The sequence below is a fragment of the Anser cygnoides genome, chromosome 2 (genome assembly GCF_040182565.1).
Source record: "Anser cygnoides isolate HZ-2024a breed goose chromosome 2, Taihu_goose_T2T_genome, whole genome shotgun sequence".
Lineage (NCBI taxonomy): Eukaryota > Metazoa > Chordata > Aves > Anseriformes > Anatidae > Anser > Anser cygnoides.
This window is the reverse complement of record NC_089874.1, coordinates 67,309,644-67,331,061: the sequence shown is the minus strand read 5'-3', so window position 1 is coordinate 67,331,061 and position 21,418 is coordinate 67,309,644. Positions and strand designations below refer to the sequence as shown.

Genomic DNA, 21,418 nt, shown 5'->3' with positions numbered 1-21,418 from the left:
AATGCAGCATAGTTCTGCTTTCCACTTTGCTGCATTTTATTTTCCAAACACCCTGAGAGTATAGATGGGAATAAGTTGGTTTGGATGGGAGTAAGTTGGTTTGTGTTTTGGTCCCAGGGTATTTTTTCTGTTCTGATTTCATTCTATATTTTTTAACCCATAATCATAGAATCATAGAATCATTAAGGTTGGAAAAGACCTCCATGATCATCTAGTCCAACCATCCCCCTACCACCAATATTACCCAGAACACCATGTCCCTAAGTACCATATCCAACCCTTCCTTCTGAACTCCTGACTTGATCTTACGGAACTAAAGATATGGATTTGATTTGCTAAACGGTATTCTTACATGAGTGTAACTCCTTTTACTTTTCAGGAGTCATTTCTCATTTGCGTCATTGTTACTCAAACTAGGAATCAGATTTGTATACCCCATGCTATCTCAAGAAGTACTATGGGCAGTTTGAACCCAGTTCTGTACTGGCTTACACTTTGTTGATGTGCTTGTATCAGCACAAAATGTATGTAAAATTGCTGTATTGTGTGTGATTTTATTCCAGCTTGATATGGTCCACAGTAGTGGCAAAATGGGCTCAAATATGAAGAGAAGAGGTTAATTGATAGATGTATCACAACTACAGTCTGGAGAGTCCTGCAGCCCCTTCCTGACGTTTTTGGGAAAACCCATCCCCTCCCCTGGTGTTTGATCATAGGACTCTTTCATTAAGACAGGATACCTTACTTCATGCGTGACAATGGCTTGTCATCCCATAGGTTGAGCCGAACTTTCAGGCCATTGAATTTCTTTTCTTCTGAAAACTGGGAGCAGTACAATCACACCTTTTCAAAAATACACACAAAGAAGTTTCTAAAACAGGCATATTTCATCATCTCAAAATCTTCCCTTACCCCACAAGTGAAATTAGTGTTCTGCTCTTGAACTAAGAAGCAAAGCAGAACTGCGTTATCTTGCATTCTCCTGCCAAAGCCTATCACAGGCTTGTGGTCTGCTTGTGCCTCTTGACCCTGTTCAGTCTGCTTTGGATGCAAGCCAAGGAAAGCAAGATTGAGCCATGAAAGGCCACTGGTTTTCACACTGTCTTTGCCACTGTCACTTCCTGAGAAGCAGTGCCAACTAACATACATAAAGGTCTATGCTGCTTATAATAGATTTTTGATTCTTTTTAATGCTAACTTGGATATCTTGGAGTTACACAGCAAGAGAAAAATAACTCTCTTTCCATGCCATAGCCCTGCTGCCCTCACAGATTCTGAGGTTGTATTATTAATTCTATTAAGAATTTAGAAACACCATACTAGAGAAAGCTACAGATGCTACTAGTAATTACCAAAAAAAAACCAAAACAAAACAAAAAAAACCTTTATTCACTCTGCTCCCTCTGTGGAACAATATTTTGATTCCTTTTTCCTGTACACCTACAAAATTCATCCTTTCTGTACTATGATGGAAATAATCTGAACACCAGAAGTTAATTGATGCTCCTTTTCCCACAGTCCATACCAGTGAGAACCTAGTATTCTCCCTCGCCTGGCACTTCTTTGCCTGCTGCATGCTGTAATGAAATGATGACACCTCCTTTGGCAGAGCCTCTCCTCTTTCCCACAGGCTCTCTGGCAATGAAAGTCTGCAGGAAGGACTCTTTAGCAATCAAACTCAGCAACAGGCCTTCCAAGCGAGAGCTGGAGGAAAAGAACATCCTCCCCATGCAGACGGATGAGGAAAGACTCGAACTTAGGCAGCAGATTGGGACAAAGTTAACAAGGTAGGAGATAAATGTTTTTCTAGCTCTTGCTTTTCAAAATATGTGGTGGGACACAGCTTTTATCCTTAGTCTGCAAACATTTGAGATCTGTTTGGTCACAATGTTCAAGAGGAAAAGCCAAGGAGGAAAAAAAGGCTCTAGGCATTATATCTACTTTCCTGTAACTTCCCATACAGGGTCCCATTTCATTTTCCTGGCATATCTTACAGGATCTTTGGTTAAGTAAGTACTAGCACAAACTGTGGGTTTAGATGTTTTCAGTGCACTGTTGGGATAAGTTCAGCTTTGATAATATTTAGGACTGTAGCTGTAGGTGCCATTTGATAGGCTATTGGTTTGAACAGAGAACAGAGGCATAACTTTCTCTCTTGACTGAGTCTCTGCTGAGTAGCAGAGTCTTTTTCTGATCCAGAATACTTATGTCCTTCAGTACATGTTTTTGTTGGGTCAGGCTTGAACAGGTTCACTTTCATAGTCTCTTTCATCTTCATAACAGCATTTATTCACCAGCTGTTCTGTTTTTCTGTATTGCATGGCGCATAGAGGGGTGGCCATTAATGGAAGATTTCTGTCAAGAAATAGTAAAGCAAGGTCAGGTAGGAATGTCTAAGGACCTCCTGTGCTCCAGCCATAATTTCTGCTGTCAGTTTAATGCTGTTGTTATATTGTCAGCTCAGTGGTGTGAAGAGGTAGTGATTACTATTAGTTGCTCTCTGGTGTGACTCTGAGAAAATCACGAGGAGACCAGTCAGTTTTTTTGTTGGCTTTTTTTTTGGGAGAGGCTCCTTTTCTTGCAGGGAAGTGAGGACACTGCTGCCATGTTGTGGAGACAGGAAGAATAAAAGCTTCTGCTCCTCAGTCATGATTTTACCTACTTTTTTATGACCTGTCCCATCTATCTCCTCTTTGGAATAAACTATCCACATTTTTCCAGTCCATCTTTGAAAGTTTTTCTTTGTGCTGAGTCATGCTTAGCCTTCTCCAAAACCTGTCTAATTCTTCAGTACTCTTTTAAAGGGCCTCAGCAGTGATGACCAAAGTATACAAGTGGTGCTGCACTGTTGCAGAGTGCCACAACTGTTCAGTCCAGTTTTTGTTCAGCCTAATAACTCATTAATCTACAGCTGCACATAGAGCTCAGGGTCCCAAAGAGCAGTACATGATAGCAAGGTCTCAGTCCTAGCCTTATATGATTAATTTTGAACCCTTTGAGGTATGTGAGGGGTTGAAATTTTTGTCTGTTAGTGTATCTTGATCTGCACTGCTTGACCTTGCAATGTCATTAAACAACATTTCCACTGTGCTGCCTATTTGCCTAAATTAGTAGGGTTTTTTAGAAGTTTTACATCTCTGATTAAGGTATAGTGTCATTTGCGAACTTCAGCTCTGCAAAGCTCACTGTACCCCAGGTGATTTTTATTGAGTATTTTATCTCTCACCACTCCAAAACATGCTTTTTCCCCACTAAAGAATGTTTCTTCAGCATGTGTCTTTTTAACAAGGGAAGCTAATTTTGGCAATACTCAGAATCCCTCTTATATAAGCCCCATATTGTCACAACATCATTGTTTCTTCAAATGCATTTGTTCGTGTTTTCTCTGCTCATTCACAGTCTGAGGTACAATGCTTGATCTTTTCTTGTCCTATAGGTAGGACTTAGGGGTAATCACAAATGTTTCAAATAATTAAAACTGTGTATGTTCAAACTTAAAAAATGGCTGAGCCACTGTTGTTTCATTCACATATGTTACAAGTGTAATGTCACTGAAATTGGTAGAATTTCACAAGCCTTATCTAGAATAATAGTTTCCAGTCTGACCTTTTAATTACAAGTATTTACAGTTTAGTATTTCACCATTTTGAATAACCAATAAGTACAAGAAGAAAACCATTTTCATCAGCTCTAATATGCAAAAAGCCACAGGTATTTCAGCACCAAAAGGAGGGTGCATGTCTTACCAGTGCTTTGTATCTAAATGTGATGTATCCATGTATACAGGCTGCCAAATATTAGATTGGAATAGAGGGAATATTTTAATTTGGACAATATTTCTTTACTGTCCAGACTTCGTTACTGAATCCATCTTTTGCCGGTGTTACACAATGATGCAAACGACAAGCAAAATTAAAGTAGTGAAGCATTTATATTCTTTAGAGAAGATGTGAGATGCAGACTATAATTGCAGTTGGCAATTTTGGATTTCAGAGAGATTTGTACTGTTCTACCAACGGCCTTCTATGGATTAAAATAGCCAGCCAATGAAATCACATAATCTACTTATAGAAGTTAAAAAAAAAAAAAAAGGCAGAATAAAAACTTCAGCAAATAGTTATTGTTGTCTGCAATTGATCAAATAATTTTCAGCAAGCGGCTGATTGGGATACTTCCGTATTTATGCATAATCCTCACAATATTTCGTTTGGAAGAGCTCATTAGCTGCAACATTTGGCAGATCAGAATTTAGTACTATAAAGAGAATGTCATTTTTAAAGAAACTTATAGTCAGGCATATTGAGAGATTGACCATTGACATACTATGTGAGACCAAAATCATCCCAGGTGTATTTCCTCCAGCGCTATTAGCATTACACCAGGAATCAATTTGGCTCAAAACTGTTTGTTCATATCCTATTTAAAAGTAGTGTGGAACCTCTGAACCTCCAGGTTATCACAGAAAATTGTTATGACTTTATAATTGCATTTGCCAACTGGTAGAAAGACTCCAGAGCTGACTTAACCACACAGCTGTTTCTCATGCTGGGAGAATAGTGTTCTGACTTACACCAGAGCAGTGGTAGGGATGAGGCTGCAGAGACTGTATCTTATGGCAGAATCTGGCCCACCACACACCTGAGTGTTAGCTCAGCCATGAGACAGACTAGGACCTTTGTGGCCTACCAGAGTAACACTTCACACAAATGTTGTGCTTTACTGGTGTGTAACCTGTATCAAGGCTCAGCGAATGCAGACCCAAGTGAAAATGGATGTTATTGCTCAAGACCACAAAATATGCCCTGCTTATGGTGGTGCCCAGACTGTTGCATGGCAGTCTTTACACAGCAGTTGCAGCAACTGATTAGAAGACTATTTCCTCCAAACAAGCCAGAATGGACTACTTCAAAGTGTGATACCTGCTCTGAAGCCAGAAGCAAAAATAGTGAATTACTATGCAGAACTTAAGCTTATAACCACATGTGACTTGGGGATAGTAAGTGGATGCTAGAGGCCATGTTCTTAGCTGCTAAAAACCATTATAACTCCATTAACTTCCATTCTGAAATGCAGACTTGTCTGCACTAAATAAATCTTTAAGTGGGTATGGTTTTCTTCTCTGCCTAGTGAGCTCCCAAACTCCTTGGTTTTGTCCCTTTGGTGCTTGCATAACTTCACAGCTGCATAAGTGCATGTAAGTGGCCATAAGCTAGAAAGAGAAAACAGAACCCCGAATGTTAAGAAGCAGAGGGCAAAGACCAATTTCTGCCTTCCACTGGTCATTCTAGCTGTCTAACCTGAATTAGACTGGTTCCCCAATCATTCAGCTTAGAGCAGGAAAGAGGGACTGGATTTTGCTTTCGGTGGCTATCAGGGAGAGTACTGGCATGCACTGGCATGGTACTGCAGTACCCTGGAACTGAGATGGATGCTTTAGTGCCAGTCCCTGCACTTCTGTTTCCCCAAGGAATCATAATGGTGATCATAAGAGACCACACAGTCAATGTATTATTTAGTAAACACAAAAGCCCTTTAGAGAAAATCTATCTATATATTTCTTTATAGCTATGCACTACATGAGACTTTTCTGAGGACTTTGCACTACCTTGAAGTGGTAAGACCTCATTTCTTTGCACCTCTTTCACAACGCCTCTCCCATACCTTGAGACAACATGTGTCTTTAGACTGTGGCTGATCTGCTATAAAAGAGACTTTCTAAAGCACTCTTTTTTTCTTTTTTTTTTTTTTGAGTCTCTTAAACCCCAACAGTAGCAAAGGGGCTCATTAGCAGTTAGATACAGAAGTACTGAAGCTGAGATTTGTCCACTGTGACTCTGTCCACTGCTTTTCAAGAATGCATGGCATTGTCCTTATCTGCTTTCACTGAATTGCTTCCTTCTGGCTTTTCAAACCTCCTGGAATAGGATCATCTAATTGTACAAAAAATCTGATAATCCAGAATTATACGCATCACTTTGCCTAACAGTTAGAATCAACGTTAAGGGAACTGGTTGCTTCTTGATAGTCACAGTATCTTAGCAGTGTAATGTCTGTATCATCAGCACACTCCTGCCCACCTCAGGGCAGAGGACAGGCTGGCTGCAAGTCACAAGGCAGGGGAGATACATAAAGGCTGTCCATAGGCGAGCAGTGTGTGTGTCAGGGGACTGCTGCCCATCATCAGCAGATGCCACAGGCAATCCAGTAAGATTTCACAGTCTGTGTTGTGCTGCTGCCAAGAGTTGTCAGTTGTAGGAGTCATATTTAACCATGCCCAGTGTGGAAGTAAAGAGATATGAGGTAGGGAAGCAGCCATCTGCACATTAACTAACAAAAATAATTAAATTGGAAACAAATAAACAAGCAAGAGTCTTGCAAGAGTCTTGAAATTTGCAGACATTACCTTTTGCTTCTCTTATGACTTTGAGTGAGGGACATCTGAGTCCTGTAAGTGTGCGTATATGTTCCACTGTCTTTAAAGCAGTGGGTCAGTAGCAAGCTCCTCTGCCAGATATACAGTAGTGCTCTGTATTGTTTGCTGTATAGCCCTAGATTTATGCACTCTGTAATACATGATGGGGTGCTGTCCCTACAACAGTGAGCGGAAAATCTTGATCTGAAGCAATGTAAATATCATATTGTAAGTATTGCAAGACAAAGGATAGGAAGAAGGAAAATGAATCAGAGACACTATGTATGCACATGGCTGTAAATATGTACACATGAGATATGGACATACACACCTGCCAGATGTCTTACTAGCCCCATTGATGCTTTGGAAATAGTTCAGAGATGTCTGTGATTTAGAAATGTCGCATGGCAAGTCATACATCTTAGTTATGGAATGGCAGATTTGACAGATGATGGTCATCTACTATCTCAATCAGAAAGGTAATCTACTCTCCACATTCCCCAATCAATACTATATCTTCCTCAGCTGTGCTGAAAAATAGAGATCCTGACATGAAGTGAACTTGGTGAGTTGCCACAAATATAAACAATTGCCATTGAGTTTAGAATGTCATGTGCCTGCTGTAAGGTTTTTGCATATGTCCATATCAGGTGCCAGTTAGCTGTGTGTCCCTCTGTGTGTGGCTAAGTATGCAAGAGAAAGAGCATACGAGTATGTTTGTAAACAGTAGAAGAGACGTACACCAGAAAGAAGAGTAGAAAATTGGACAATATGGGAGAAGGATAGCATTTTCAGAGTCACCATGAAGTTGGCAGAGTTATTACCAGTGCTAAGGAAGAGTCAGTCTGCAAGGTTTTCACAGTTGTTGCTTAGGTAGATGGATCACTTTCGAGGCCTTTCTCCAAAACTTGCTTCCACCTTAAACATAATGCCTGTGGAAGACAGTCCAGTAGTTTTGGCCAGTTGTACTTTTCAGGTGGACAAGCCCAAATCAAGAGCAGCATGATGAGAGGAGATGTTATTATCATTGTACTGAGGAACGTTCTCTTTCAGGAGGGTTGTTAGAACATTGTCCAAAACATTAAATTTGACTAATGTTCCAGTTCACTAAATCAAGTGTTTACTTTCACCTGTGAAACAGTCTTCGATCTGTTGATTGCACCCATCACTTGACAGCTTGCTGTCACTGTCCCTGTCCCAGCCATTTGTCAGGTGCTATCAGGAAGAGCAGGACTTCCCTCTCTGCCCTCTCTTCCTGAGTCTGTGCTAGCATGGGTGACCATCCAGCCCCCTGGCTGCTCAGAGTTTGCCTCCAGGTTCCCATTTTTCACATCAACAGGTCTTTTATTTCAGGCCAATAAAAAAGAAAGAACACATCTGAACTTTATGAGAGCAAGCAGACCACATCTTGCCATGTGGAGGAAGCACTGAGCATGGCAGAGGCCCACTGCCATGGCCAGGTACAGGCTGCTTGGTAGTGCCACAGTCATGGCTCCACGGGATGCCGGTCTGTGAGGTACATGCCCTGCAAATGTACAGCGGTTCCTTCAGAAGCTTGAGGGGACTGAATAATCCAGAGATCATTTTTTGCTCACTAAAATATTCTGCTGTGAAGAGAGTCAGCTTTTTGAAACAATTATTTAAACTGTGTTGCAGTGCCATTGAGGGGAGGCTTTGTTCAGCCAGAGGATGGCAACAAGATGGCCCCTGTCAAGCATGGCTGAATCTTCTAATGCCTATTCATCCAGCGCCATGGAGAGCATTTTGTTCCCTCCTCATCTCAGAGTCATTTAGGGATAGAAAGAGTGGACAGACAGTAGGATTAGGCTTTACTCACAGTCCTTATTTTGTTGGGTAACATGAAATAATTTCTCCCTAATTATCTCTGACGTCTGCAATGCTCATGTTTATTGTTAGCTTTCACTAATGAGAGAAAAACAAGTGCCTAAAGCAAGAGCTCATCCATAACCCATAACAGCAGCAGGCATGTGTGTGGTGCTTGCCTCTTTACACGTTGGGTGCTGGGGATAAATCACACAGAAAATGGGATTGTGGTAAACAAGCTCATCTAAATCCTGGATTAGAGGGGAGGATCCAACAGTGCTAGATGCATGAATGGGGACGACCGAAAAAAGCCACAGAGGGCTGAGCCTGGGTTTTAGCTGTGATGGTAGCTAGGGAAAATGGCAGTTTTGTTCCCTTCATTTGTAAGGAAGCTGTAGTTCTGTGAGAAACCCCAAGGGAGTTGGGCAATCTAAATTGCCCTTGGCATCAAGAGGAAGGCAGCAAAAGCAGGCGACAAATTGAAACCAAGTTATCATTACGCATCTGGGCTCAACTGCCAGGAATAAATACTCTGAGCAGAACTGATCTCGGTCCCGTGCAGGGGTATAGATGAGATGGACTCTCAAGGCCCTTGTCAGCCCTGTTTTCTGTGATTGATATGCTGGCAAGCTCTGTTGCTCTGAAAGGAAAGGTGATCTTGTAGTTAAAATGCTCAGGGAAGGCTGCATCTTCCACAGGCTTTTTGACCTAAGGTAAGAGACTGAAAGATATACACATGCACATGTTTATAAATATATTTAACGTATGCTGGAGTCTCCAAATGTACATATATACCTATGAAATTTTTTTGGAAAAAAATCTACCAGTTCACAAACTCATTGACAGCAAACTGTATGCTTTCAAAAAAAAACCCAGATATCAGGATCTCTTTAGACATCTAATGCTGTGTTTCAGGAGAACAAGGATTCTCATTTCTGAACATGGTTTGGTCTTGTCTTTTTATGTCAGGAATTTTCATAGCTATCATCATTGTATATCACAGAAAAGCACAACTCTAACATTACAAATGATTCTATTACTATTGTTTTGATTTATGAGTTCAAACCACTAACAATATGAATTTGATTCATCTAAGTAATTTATGGTTAAGATTTGCTATGGCAAAAGATCAGTGGAGCAATCCTGGAAGGAGGAACTAATGGTGCCACCACAGAACACATTGCCCCTACATGCTCCCTTGCTCTTGGGATGAACAGTGTCCTTGACCCATGATCTGAATTAGCCCTGTCAGTGTGACCTCTCCTCTGTTGCAGCTCCAACTCAGAATGGGATGAATCCATGCCACCACCAGTTTTGCTCAGCCAGAGTCGGCAAATGTTTTGCTATGCAGAAAAATCAAAGCTTTGCACAGTGGATACAGTTTGGCTGGCTGCAGTCTGACCTTGGGCAGATGGGTCTCTCCATGTTAGAAGGTGGGGCTCCAAATGTGCAGATACAATTTATTGTTTCTACAGAGGAAGAGACACTCTATGCTGAGGAGAGGAATGTTCTTAATGGTAGACAAGAGGCAGCAGGAAGCAGCATTTGAGGGCAAAGTCTTCCCAGAGGCACCCAGGTGGCTACTGATGAAATGGAAAGTGTTTGCTCTGTGTCAAAAGTTCTAATTTCAATCAGAGGTGTTGCCAGTCCAGGAAGACATTTGTTATTCCTGGGATCTCTCACTACTCCCATTGCTTGCTTTCATGGAAGCAGTGCAAATCATTCTGCTTTTTCATTGCAGCAGCTGTTTCTCCCATCTTTTCTTTGCAGAAACCAAACCAGAATACATTATAGAGTTAGAATTTCCCCTTCATGCTTCCTGCCCTCTTCAGCCCCCTGATTCTTTATACAGTCTGTATTTGAGGTTTAACTTATTCTGTCAACACAGCCTGGACAAATATATTTAGTCTAACTTAGTTTCCTTTGCAGTTTCAATGGGGTGAGGTATCCTTCATTTCCTGTCCTGAATTGATTGTGGTGTTGCTTTTAGTTGTCAAATCACTGTCAGCTTTTCCCTCAGAGGAAGCCATGTTTCTCTGCTGAGCAAAATAATTCAAGCCAATATATAGTGTATGTATAATATAATGAGCACTTGTGGCAGTAACAAGGAAATAACTTGGGTCACTAATAGAAATGTTTTTTTATTTCTATAGTAAACAAGAGGCTATGTGAAGTCTACAGGGTGCTCTCTTTTGACTAAAAGTATGACAAATATTAACAAAAACAGGTGAAACAAGTAAGGAAGTAGTTTCAAGATGTTATATTCTGGCTTTAAAAGAAGAAAACAAAGATTTTTTTTCTTTTGCTGTTTAATGCTGACAAATCTAGGGCAGCTCCATTAAGAACCAGCTCATAAATTTCCACCTTGAAAAATCTAACCATAAATCTTCACGTTTGGTGCCTGCTGGTTGTGGGGAGTTAATTACAAGAAAAAACAGTTGTTCAGATTGGATGACCTTGTAATTTCCGTAAAGGAAACAAATCAGATGCCAGTACAAGTAGATAAAAGAAGCAGACTGGCAGGAATAAATTTCACTTTATAGACTAGTGATTGTAAAATGGAGAAATTGCTTTTTGGTCAAAATACTTAACCTCTCTCAGAACTTACAGTTTGTGTTTTCCCCTCTATTATGGCCTATTTGGCAACACATGCAGGAGATTAACATAGGTAATCACAATAAAGGAGTCAGACATAGAAAGTCATTTTTTTATCCTGACTCCCATCTTTTATAAGCTTTTGAATATATATGTGCTCATATATCTGTGCCATGACTACTACTGTGAGCACAAGCAGGACAACTGAAGAAGTAACTATCTAACTTGTGTGCATGGTCATCTGCCTACATGCAGAAACACAGGAATTTTATACGCAGGTTATTGTATGTGAATAAAAAAAGTTGAGTCCTGTAGTAAATAGGGTTTCATATATGTTTGTTTTGTATGGGATTAGATGTCTCTTGGACAAGTGTACCAGTACAAAGAAAGCAAATATATTTATCATTACACCTGATAGAAGGTTTGAACTTTACATGCTTTTCCTAACACATAAAATTAACACAAGGATCAGTTGAAGATGAAAACACTTTTTTGCATACATGCAGAAAAGTTACAATTGGTATTCTAGAGGAAAGTGTAGATGAGAATTACTCTCATGTTACAGTGCACTGGGATTCATAACCACTGTGCAGACCATATGTGGAGATTAAACTCCTTTAGCCTCAGTCTTGACCATGTAAAATTACTATTTATGTTAATAACATTAACGAAGAGGAAGTATTCTCATGTGCAGTAGACCACATCAATGTATTTCTAAGTATGTAGCCTGTAATACTCATTGCTTGTCTTTCTGATGAATAAATAATTTGCAAACCATCTAACTACAGGGAAAGCATAGGGTAAATTCAGCCACATGTTTTTTTACTGACATCCCTGAATTCAGGAGTCAACAGCACTGATGGTTAATAAGTAACTAATAAAATAAGCATTCAATATACTGTATTTGCTAAATGAGCAAGCATTTGTAATGTCAGGCTGGATGATTTATCCTGTAGAACATCTGATTTTTCAGCACTCTGGAAAGTCCTCACAATTTCCTTTGCTGCACTAATCACAGAATCACAGAATATTAGGGATTGGAAGGGACCTTGAAAGATCATCTAGTCCAATCCCCCTGCCAGAGCAGGAACACCTAAATCATGTCACACAGGAACACATCCAGGCGGGTTTTGAAAGTCTCCAGAGAAGGAGACTCCACAACCCCCCTGGGCAGCCTGTTCCAGTGTTCTGTCACCCTCACCGTAAAAAAGTTTTGTCTCATACTTAAGCGGAACCTCCTATGTTCCAGCTTACACCCATTGCCCCTTGTACTATCATTGGGTGTCACCGAGAAAAGCCTGGCTCTGTCCTCCTGACATTCACCCTTTACATATTTATAAATGTTAATAAGGTTACCCCTCAGTCTCCTCTTCTCCAAGCTAAAGAGGTCCAGCTCCCTCAGCCTTTCCTCATACGGGAGATGGTCCACTCCCTTAATCATCCTTGATCCTAATCAAGACAGAGACTGTCTTTCTGCCTTCCTGCAATCAACTGCCTTTGATTTAAAAGCAAGACTTGCAAGCAGCAGACCCTGACCTCAAATAGCAGGGGCTATGAAGACAGCAGCACTTGTGCAGGGCCAGGGGCTACTGCTGCTAGTGAGGCTGCAGAAGCGGCACATTTGGAGATCTTGGTCATCTGGTGGGGTGGCAAATGGCAGCTCAGTTTTATCCAGGCCCTGTTGGGGAGCATCCCAACTATTGCAAAATGGAAGTAAATGCTGTCCTCAAGAGGTCCTTGCAGAAGCTGCAGGGAAGGGTTCCTGGCCATTTGCCATGAAGGTCCTTTTGTCACTCCATCAGTTTGCTTGGAGTCAGGTTTACAGCTAGGCTCAACATACCACAGCTGCACATCAGTTTCGAAGTGGGGAGCAATTTCCCTGATGGGAATTTGGTGCCTTCTTGAATATTCCCATCAGGGCATCCTCTGGCTGCAACCAAAACCGCCTTTTCCCCTTTTAGAGGAAGCAATGGCTGATGTCCCAGGGCCAAAATGGCCACAGAGACTCCCTCCCTCCCTTCCCAGTTCCTGTTCCTTCCCACTCTCCATTAACCCTTTACTCTATTACGTAGCCTTATTTTCTGAGATAGAGACATGGGTAATGACAAGTACCATAGAGTTATGTGACACTCCACCACCCACTTCATCTTCCCCAGCAGACTAACAAATAGTCTAATACACTACTGCAATTAGAACAACTGCTAACATTTTACACTGCATTGTTTAATTCCAGCGAGTTAAGGTTTCCATCATGTTTTCTAATGTGAAAGGCTCTGCAGCAGTTCAAAGGTCCAGTTTTTGCCTCCACCATGTGTGGTGTATTTTTGGGAGGTATTTTTATTCCCTTTTCTCTTAATGATTCTTCTCTTCCAAGTCTTTATTCTTTCCTACTTCTCCTTGTATTTCAGTAGTGCTAGTAAATCCACCCCCACCCCCTGGTTCAAAGGTAATGTACAGTACTAGGCCTTGAAGGATTCTAGAGCACATATAAAGAGAGTGATGGGGAAATGCAAGGCACCAGTGGAGAAATGATAGTCATAACAGCTCACTTGTCTCAGATTCCTCCCAGATTGTTGTGAACTTGAAATTTGGTTGTGCCTGAGATTTGGTCCACCCACCTGCCCTTCATTGTACCTTGCCTTTTTCTGAGCTCTGTTCCCTTGTCACTAAACATGTCACATTTTAACAATTAGGGCCAAAGTTAAAACTTTCAAGAGAAAACAATATTGCTTTGCTATTCAGTGTAAAAGTGTATCTGAAAGGATCAATTTGACCCAGCAGTACTAAGGATTTAGTACCATCTTGTTTTCTTTAACAATTCTTTTTAATGGTAATCATACAATTATAGGATCTGGAGATCCTAATGGAAATCATACGACTTCAGGATCCTGGGAGGAGGGCAAAAAGCCAGATCACAACACTGGACTTCAGGAGAGCAGACTTTGGTCTCTTCAAAGGTCTGCTTGGTAGACCCCCATGGGAGAAGGCCCTGGAGAGAAGAGGAGCCCAAGAAAGCTGGTTAATATTCAAGGATGACCTCCTTGAAGCTCAAGAATGCTCTGCTCCTAAAAGCAGGTAGTCAGGCAAAAAGGCCAGGAAGCCTGTATTGATAAAAAAGGAGCTCCTGGCCAAACTCAAACACAAAAAGGAAGCATACGGAAGGTAGAAGCAGGGAGAGGTAACCTGAGAGGAATATAGAGGCACTGTCCAAGCATGCAGTTATGAAGACAGGAAAGTTAAAGCACAAATGGAAATATATGTTGTCAAGGCTGTCAAAGGCAACAAGGAGGGCTCCTATTCACACTTACATAGGTGACAAAGAGAAGACTAGGGAAAATGTGGGCACTCTGCTGAATGAAGCAGGGGACCTGGTGACACAGGACAAGGAAAAGGCTGAGGTACTGAATGCCTTCTCTGCACGTCTTTACTAGCAAGGCTGACCTTCAGGAGTTCCAGGTCCCAGAGACAGATAGAAAATCTAGAGCAAGGAAGATGTATGCTTGGTGGAAGAGGATCAATTCAGGGAATACTTAAGCAAACTGGACATGTGTAAGTCTTTGAGCCCTGATGGGGTGCTCTCACCTCTCACAAGTGCTGAGGGAACTGGCTGATGGCATTCCAAGGCTACTCTCAAAAATCTTTGAACAATCATGGTGACTGAGAGAAGTGTCCGAAGACTGGAGGAAAGTGAACATCACTCCAATCTCTAGGGCAAGGATGAGGACTCAGGGACCTGAAGGCCAGTCAACCAGACCTCCATCTCTGGGAAGGTGGTAGAGTAGCTAATCCTGGAAGCCATATCCAGGCAAATGAAGGACAAGAAAGTCATCAGGAGTAATCAGCATGGATTCACCAAGGGGAAGTTATGCTTGACAAATATGATAAACTCATATGATGAACTGACTGACCTAGTAGACAAGGGGAGAGCAGTGGGAATTGGCTATCTGGACTTCAGTAAGGCTTTTGACATTGTCTCCCATAAGATCCTTAGAGAAACTGTTGAAATATGGGCTGGATGAGCAGACAGTAAAATGCATTGAAGACGGTCTGAATGGCAAAGCTCAAAGGGTGGTGATCAGTGCCATGAAGTCTAGTTGAAGGCCAGTTACTAGCAGAATATCCCAGGGCTCAGTACTGGGTCCAATGCTGTTAAACATCTTCATTATTGATCTGGATGATGGAGCAGAGTGTTTGCCAATAACACAAAACTGGGAGCAGTGGCAGCTATTGCATAGGGTCATGCCACTGTTTAGAGGGACCTGGACTAGCTGGAGAAATGGTCTGACAGGAAGCGCATGAAGTTCAACAAGGAGAAGTACCGAGTCCTGTATCTGGGGAGGAACAGCCCCTGCACCAGTACATGCTGGGGGACACCCAGCTCTAAAGCAGTTTGGCAGAAAAGGACCTGGGGGTCCTGGTGAACAAACTGAACATAAGCCAGCAATGTGCCCTTGTGGCCAGAAAGCCAATAGTATACTGGGCTGCATTAGGAGGAGAGTTACCAGCAGGTCGATGAGATGATCTTTGCCCTCTGCTCAGCACTGGCAAGATCACAGCTGTAGTACTGTGCCCAGTTCTGGGCTCCCAGTAAAAGAGAGACGTGGAGCTACTGGAGAGAGTGAAGCATAGGACCACAAAGATGTTTAAGAGATTGGGGCATCTCACATATGTGGAGAGGCTGAGAGAAGTGGGCCTGTTTAGCCTAGAGAAGAGGGGGCCTAAAGGGGAATCTTTTCAATGCATGTAAATGCCTGAAGGGAGAGTGCAAAGAGGAAGGAGCCATGCCTCTTCTCAGTGGTGCCCAGTGATAGGACAAGAGGCAACAGTCACAAATTGAAACACAGGAGGTACTGTCTGAACATCAGGAAACACTTTCTTACTGTGAGACTGAGCACTGCCACAGGTTTCCAAAGGTGGTTGTGGAGACTTCTCTTTGGAGGTATTCAAAAATCATCTGGGCACAGCCCCAAGCAACCTGTTCTGAGCGGCCCTGCTTGATCAGGCCCTTCCAACCTCAACCATTCAGTGACTGGTATAACAAGGCATCAGAAATAGTTTACCAAGGAGTTTGAGTGTTAGCACCATCTTTGACTTTGAAGTACACAAGGTTGTTGGCTGATTTCTGTAGGCCTTTGGCAGTGCAGAGCAGCCAAGTTCTGCCTCAGACCCTCCAAATCCTGACTCCCTGCCATTCACTCTAAGGTTACTGTGAATTTATCTCATAAAGCTATTCCAATACAATTCCTGACATTTTTTTTCTGCTTTGCGTTACTTCATAATGGCAGTGCCGAAACAGACAATTTAGCTGGGTCACAAATTCTGATAAATGTCTTACTATGACATCTAGGCCATAAAAGTTTCTAGCTTACTTCAGTTCCAAGAGTGTATTGGGTTAGCCCTCAAGACCATAATTTTCATGCTCTGCTCTGTGGAAAAAATTACTAGGACTCAGTTTCTAAACAAGAACATCTCACAGACACATTGTATTTACATGGAAATCAACTCCAGACACCCAACTTCTCTTAACAAACATTTCTCTCAGCCCTGCATTTCCCTATGCCCTCTGTAGCAATCTGCCATTACAAAAAAAAAAAAAAAAGACAGACCCAGAGTCCCAGTTTCACTTCCAAGGGCTTTTTTCAAATTCTCTGTATCTTTCTATAGCTCTTTTCTCCTTTTATGTCTATCCAAAGCAGAACTTTAAGACGAAAAGGTAATTGGCCTTCCAAACTTTCTCTGGATAAATGCAGAGACAACAAGAGAATTTATTTTCTGTCTCCGTTTGGGAAACTAGAAGTTTGCTGCTTTCAGAAATGTCCCAGACAGCCTGCAGTAGTACTGTCTGGTATCTATAAAACAGCAATGATCTCCAATAGTGTAGAGTAAAGCAATGTTGTAATGTATCTAGTAAGAAATAGGATGAAAGAATGTATTTGATGCACATTTTGCTAAGAACACATTTTGCTCAAACCAGTTCGAAAAGCTGACAGTATAGTATTTGCGAGACATTTTTCCCCACTTTCTTAGCAGCTGGTGTTCATTATCTGGGCTCGGCAGAGCACCACTGCTGTCAAGCAGGAGCAAGATTGTTATTAGCACTAGATAATCTCCAGTCATGTGAGTGGGTTTAACACCCAATTAACTATAAGGTACAAATGTGAATTCAGTGTGCCTGTAAAGCAAAAAGCAAGTCCACATGGCTGTGGTCAGTGGGGGCTGGAATGGGGGATGAGAAAGTGTATCTTGCTGCTCAATGCTGATGCATGAGAGATTGCACATTTTAAACTAATGATGAAGTTGAGCGAAACTAGGAAGCAGACACTGTGTCTGTTTGCCCAGATCATCCTAGGCAGTGCGTTTTGATACTAATCTGCAGCTTCTCATAGAAGTAGGTGGGTGCAGTTTCCAGTTTTACCCACACTTTGTGTATCACTGATACATGTTCAGAAGGGATTTTGCCAGGGCGACTGTGCCCATTCTGTTTGCTACCTCTCTCAAAGTTCCCTCTTCTTGCCTTCACCACAGTTGGATATGCAGGAAACAACACAAAGTCACAAAAACAGGGCACATAAGTCTAGGACAGAGTTATATCAGTCCTGGCATCTCTAGGCATCTGAGTGGGCCCTGCAGGGAAATCCAGGCATGGCCTATGACATGTCAGCAGCCACGAACAAGCATACTTCACCTGTCTTGCATACAAAGCATTTTAAATAATAACTCTTCAGCCCCTCTGCTTGAACACTAGCTAAATAAACTATTCAGACTAGTAAGGAGCTCAAAAAACAATCACTGATTTAAGACAGGATCAGGTCTCTGTCATATTTTGTATTTCATTTCTTTCTCTCTTTGTTCAGCATCAGCTCTAGGAAAAAAACAAGAAGGCTACTCCTCTCCTCCCAGCAGCTAGACTGATAGTGAAGCAGGTTTTTACTTTGTCAGGAAGAGCTGCATAATATGCAGTCAAGAATACTTGTACCTGATATTAGTTGGAAAACTAACACTGGAGAAACTTCAGTAGGCGTTAAACTGAGCCCTCAAAGCTTCAGGGAGAAATTGTAAAAAGCTGATATCATACTATACATAAAAAGAAAAAAAGACTGCAGCCTATTCGGCATATCACATATGCCCCTCTGGAAGTATTTTGGTTCATGGGTTTGATTCTGTTTATTTTGAAGTAAAGAGTGTCTGCCTGGAAATGGGATCTTTGCTACTTTGGAGATAATTGATTCCTGCTGCTAATTCCTTACACGGTGTAATAAGCCTCTTTGTAACTTTCCATTTGTTTCACTGTGGAAGTACTTATGAAGCAACAAAAAAAGGATTTTCACTTTGTGGTCCAAATTTAGCCTCTGGGTAATTATCATCTCAGTAACTGCAAGAGAAGAAAATGCAGATGGCACAAGGCTTCTGAGGAAAAAAAAATACCTTGTTGTCACATTTTTAGACCACCAAATTTAAACCTAAAGACGATGATATAACTTTGAGCAAATTGTGTCTGATATCTTGTCAAAATAACAACCATGCAGTTTCCTAAGGCATTTTTCTATATATTGAAGACAGGTGAACAATTTCTCTTTGTTGTTGTTGTCAAACTAGCCATTCTTGGTATTTTCTGTCTCTGGTGCAGCATGATGCACACAGATGCTACAATTTAAATATAAACATATAAATATATATATATATATGCACATACGGATTTTACTAATGCAGAAGTAGGTTCTAGTAGTTCAGGCGTTAAATACACACCATCTACAATGGGACAGGTTGTGTCCTTGAACAAAGTGGGAATTTGGATAATGGGCAAATCTCTGGGTAGGGTGGTGAGAAATGAAGGTCTCTAGAAAGGTAAGAACTGAATTCACAAGCAGTGATGCAGATACAGAAAAACGTGTGCAAAGATTCAGTCTGATCAGCAGGTAGCCCAGATGTAGATATGACCATTAAATGGACAGGATTGACCCAGACGTCTGCACTGCAGCTGGCAATGCTACTACTGGGGAGAGACAACCTTGTAACTTGCTTCAGTAAATATGTGCTTGTAATTACTGTCACAATTACTGCAAGAAGAGTTTTGTCTAACAAAGTTGGCTGAAAAGTCGGCTGGATAAGGAACTTTTTGCATTTGGAACAAAATAATTAACAAGTGGGGGACAGAAAACTGAATAAAATCAACCTGGTGAAGAGTTATTTTTTTATTATAAAATGAGAATACCATTTCAGGTCAGTACCAAACATTTTTAATTTTTTTTTCTTTTTTTTTCTTTTTTTTTTTAAGTAGTGTCTAGTAAATTGTTTTCTCTGCTGAAACTATTCACCAAGTTCGACCTCACATATAGTTTTCTGACCTCCTGGAACTTAATTTTTTGGCAATTTGCTTGTTTGTCACAAATGTTTCACCCAGCCCTAATTCTTAATCTCCGGGTGAACATTTTGCAGTAATTCATGGCTCTTTATAAACTAACCTGACTTTTATACAGTTCTGGGAGTCTGAAATGCCTCTGGCACAAAATGGTTAATCACTCTTAAAGCTCTCAAAATTGTTCACTTCCAGGAATTTTCCACTTCAGTTGCAAGGCAAAGTGTGGGCACCATGCTATTTCCTATGCACCCTTTCTCCCAGAAACTGCATTGTTGTGGTTTTGAATTGCTAACACTGCCGACTTCAGTTATAAAAGCATTTCTTTGGAATTCCTTTATTGTGAATGTTCCAAGTCACTGAGTGATTTAGCTTTTGATTCGTTTCTCAGAAAGTAGATAAGTTTTTGACATCACCATACTCAAAGTACCTGTTTGGAGATTAATTGGATTTGTGGAGTATTGTTCATTTGCCTTTCTTCATGCTGGTGCTGGTAAAATGACCTGCACCAACACAATCAGGGAACGTATATGAGCCCTCAGTCTCCATTTTTTGAGTTGTCTGTTGTTGCTGCAATAACAGAGGAGACTTTTTCAAGTTACCCTTAAAAGTGTTGAGCCTGCTGTCAGCAAAGTGGTGAAACTCCACTCCAAAGTTTCCTTCCTTAGAACCAACATCTTTTTGTATTTGTCATCACAACATTCACAAATTAGTTGGACTGCCAAGCAAAATTTTCCAACTTTGGTTGCTTATGTGTTTTAGCTTGGCGTTTTTAGGATTACAGTTGTGCTGGTAACTATGTAAATAAAAAGAGTGCTGTTGCTTTTTTAATTAGGCAAACTGAATGCTGACAGTGCTAGAAGTGTAGGATAACTAATAATGAACAGGGTACAAACATACAGTCACTGTGCTCTATATGTCTACACCATATAGACACAATGGTCCACAAAGGCCCATCAGGAGGTCTTACCTTCATACTAGCTGAATCAGCTATATAGAGAAGATGGTCCTTCTGTTATGTACTTCAGCCATCAACCCTTCCTTGGAGCCTGCAACTGCTTCTCAGCATAGGCAAAATTTAAGTCTCAGGCAGCTGTAGATATCTCAAAGGAGGACCTTGAGAGAAGAGGGACCCTGGGAAAAATCAGTGGGTCTTAGAGGGTTGCAGGAGGGAGTAGGGCTGTACTCCCATTCTCAGCTTCCCTCCATGGTTCCTTTCCTGGCTCCACAGATCTTCTTGCCTGAACAGTTGTTTTTTACCTCAAACCCCAAGGCCGCCACGCATGTATCAAGCCATGTTCACTCGTGTGAGCTTCCCTGAGCACCAGGAGCTGGGGCAGGGTAACACATAAAGATGGAAGGGGCTTTGTTATTCAGACTTTTGATTGTACATTGCTCTGCTTTTAAGAGTGTAACTTTTATGATAATAAGCAACTATGTGTTGGGGACTAGAGGGAGACCTCCCAATTTCTTTAAAAACACCAAGGGTGGTCACAACTTCAGTCATGTCAGGCTTGGTTGGGTGATAGAGAGATAAAGGGGTCTGGGCCTTGTCTCAGGCGTGTTGTTTGGCTGAATGGTCCATAGGATTGTCCAGGAAGCTCTTCAGCAGCAGAAGACTGAGGACACCTTTACGAATATGTTGGTGGTGATCTGTTCTTCTTTCAGATCCTCCAAATACAAGGCTACTCCTTAAAACTGAGTAAGTGCAGAAGACGGCAGTAGAAGCCTCCAAACACTAGTCTTTGGACAAAAGGAATATTGAATTTAAGCAGAAAAAAATAACTTACTATGAGGAGTAAGGCAAATAATATTTCTAAGGTTTAGCCTTCAAATCTTTCCTTCAAAAAATATATCCTTAAAACCTTCTTGTAAGTATGTTTGTTCACAGACACAAAACCACAGAACTATGTAAAGAAAAGATTCTAAAACAAGCACACCACAAATATGCTTGTAGGTGGCAAGCATATGTGTTCAGTTCAGGCTGATTTTCATGGTGCCATTTTATTCCTTATGTCATTAATGGATTGACCTTGAATTGTGAATTATGGTTTGTAAAATCAGCTTTTGGTTGAATAGTATTACTTTCGGAAAAGCAAGTTAAATGGCCTGAATGAAGTGCATCTACACTAATACACGCAGCATGGGTAACAAACAAGAGGAACTGGAAGCCATCGTGCAGCAGGCAGGCTATGACTTGGTTGCCATCACAGAAACGTGGTGGGACCACT

General features: G+C 41.3%; 1 protein-coding gene across 13 annotated transcripts in view; it reads left to right on the top strand.

Annotated features, from left to right (window-relative positions):
• Nucleotides 1-21,418, top strand: part of PHACTR1 (phosphatase and actin regulator 1) — a 409,041-nt gene that overhangs the window by 352,798 nt on the left and 34,825 nt on the right. For all 13 annotated transcript variants that reach the window (XM_066992303.1, XM_066992302.1, XM_048075528.2 and 10 more), the window contains one exon: nucleotides 1,631-1,787. In XM_066992303.1, the coding sequence (XP_066848404.1) occupies nucleotides 1,631-1,787 (157 nt within the window). The remainder of the gene's footprint in view (nucleotides 1-1,630; nucleotides 1,788-21,418) is intronic.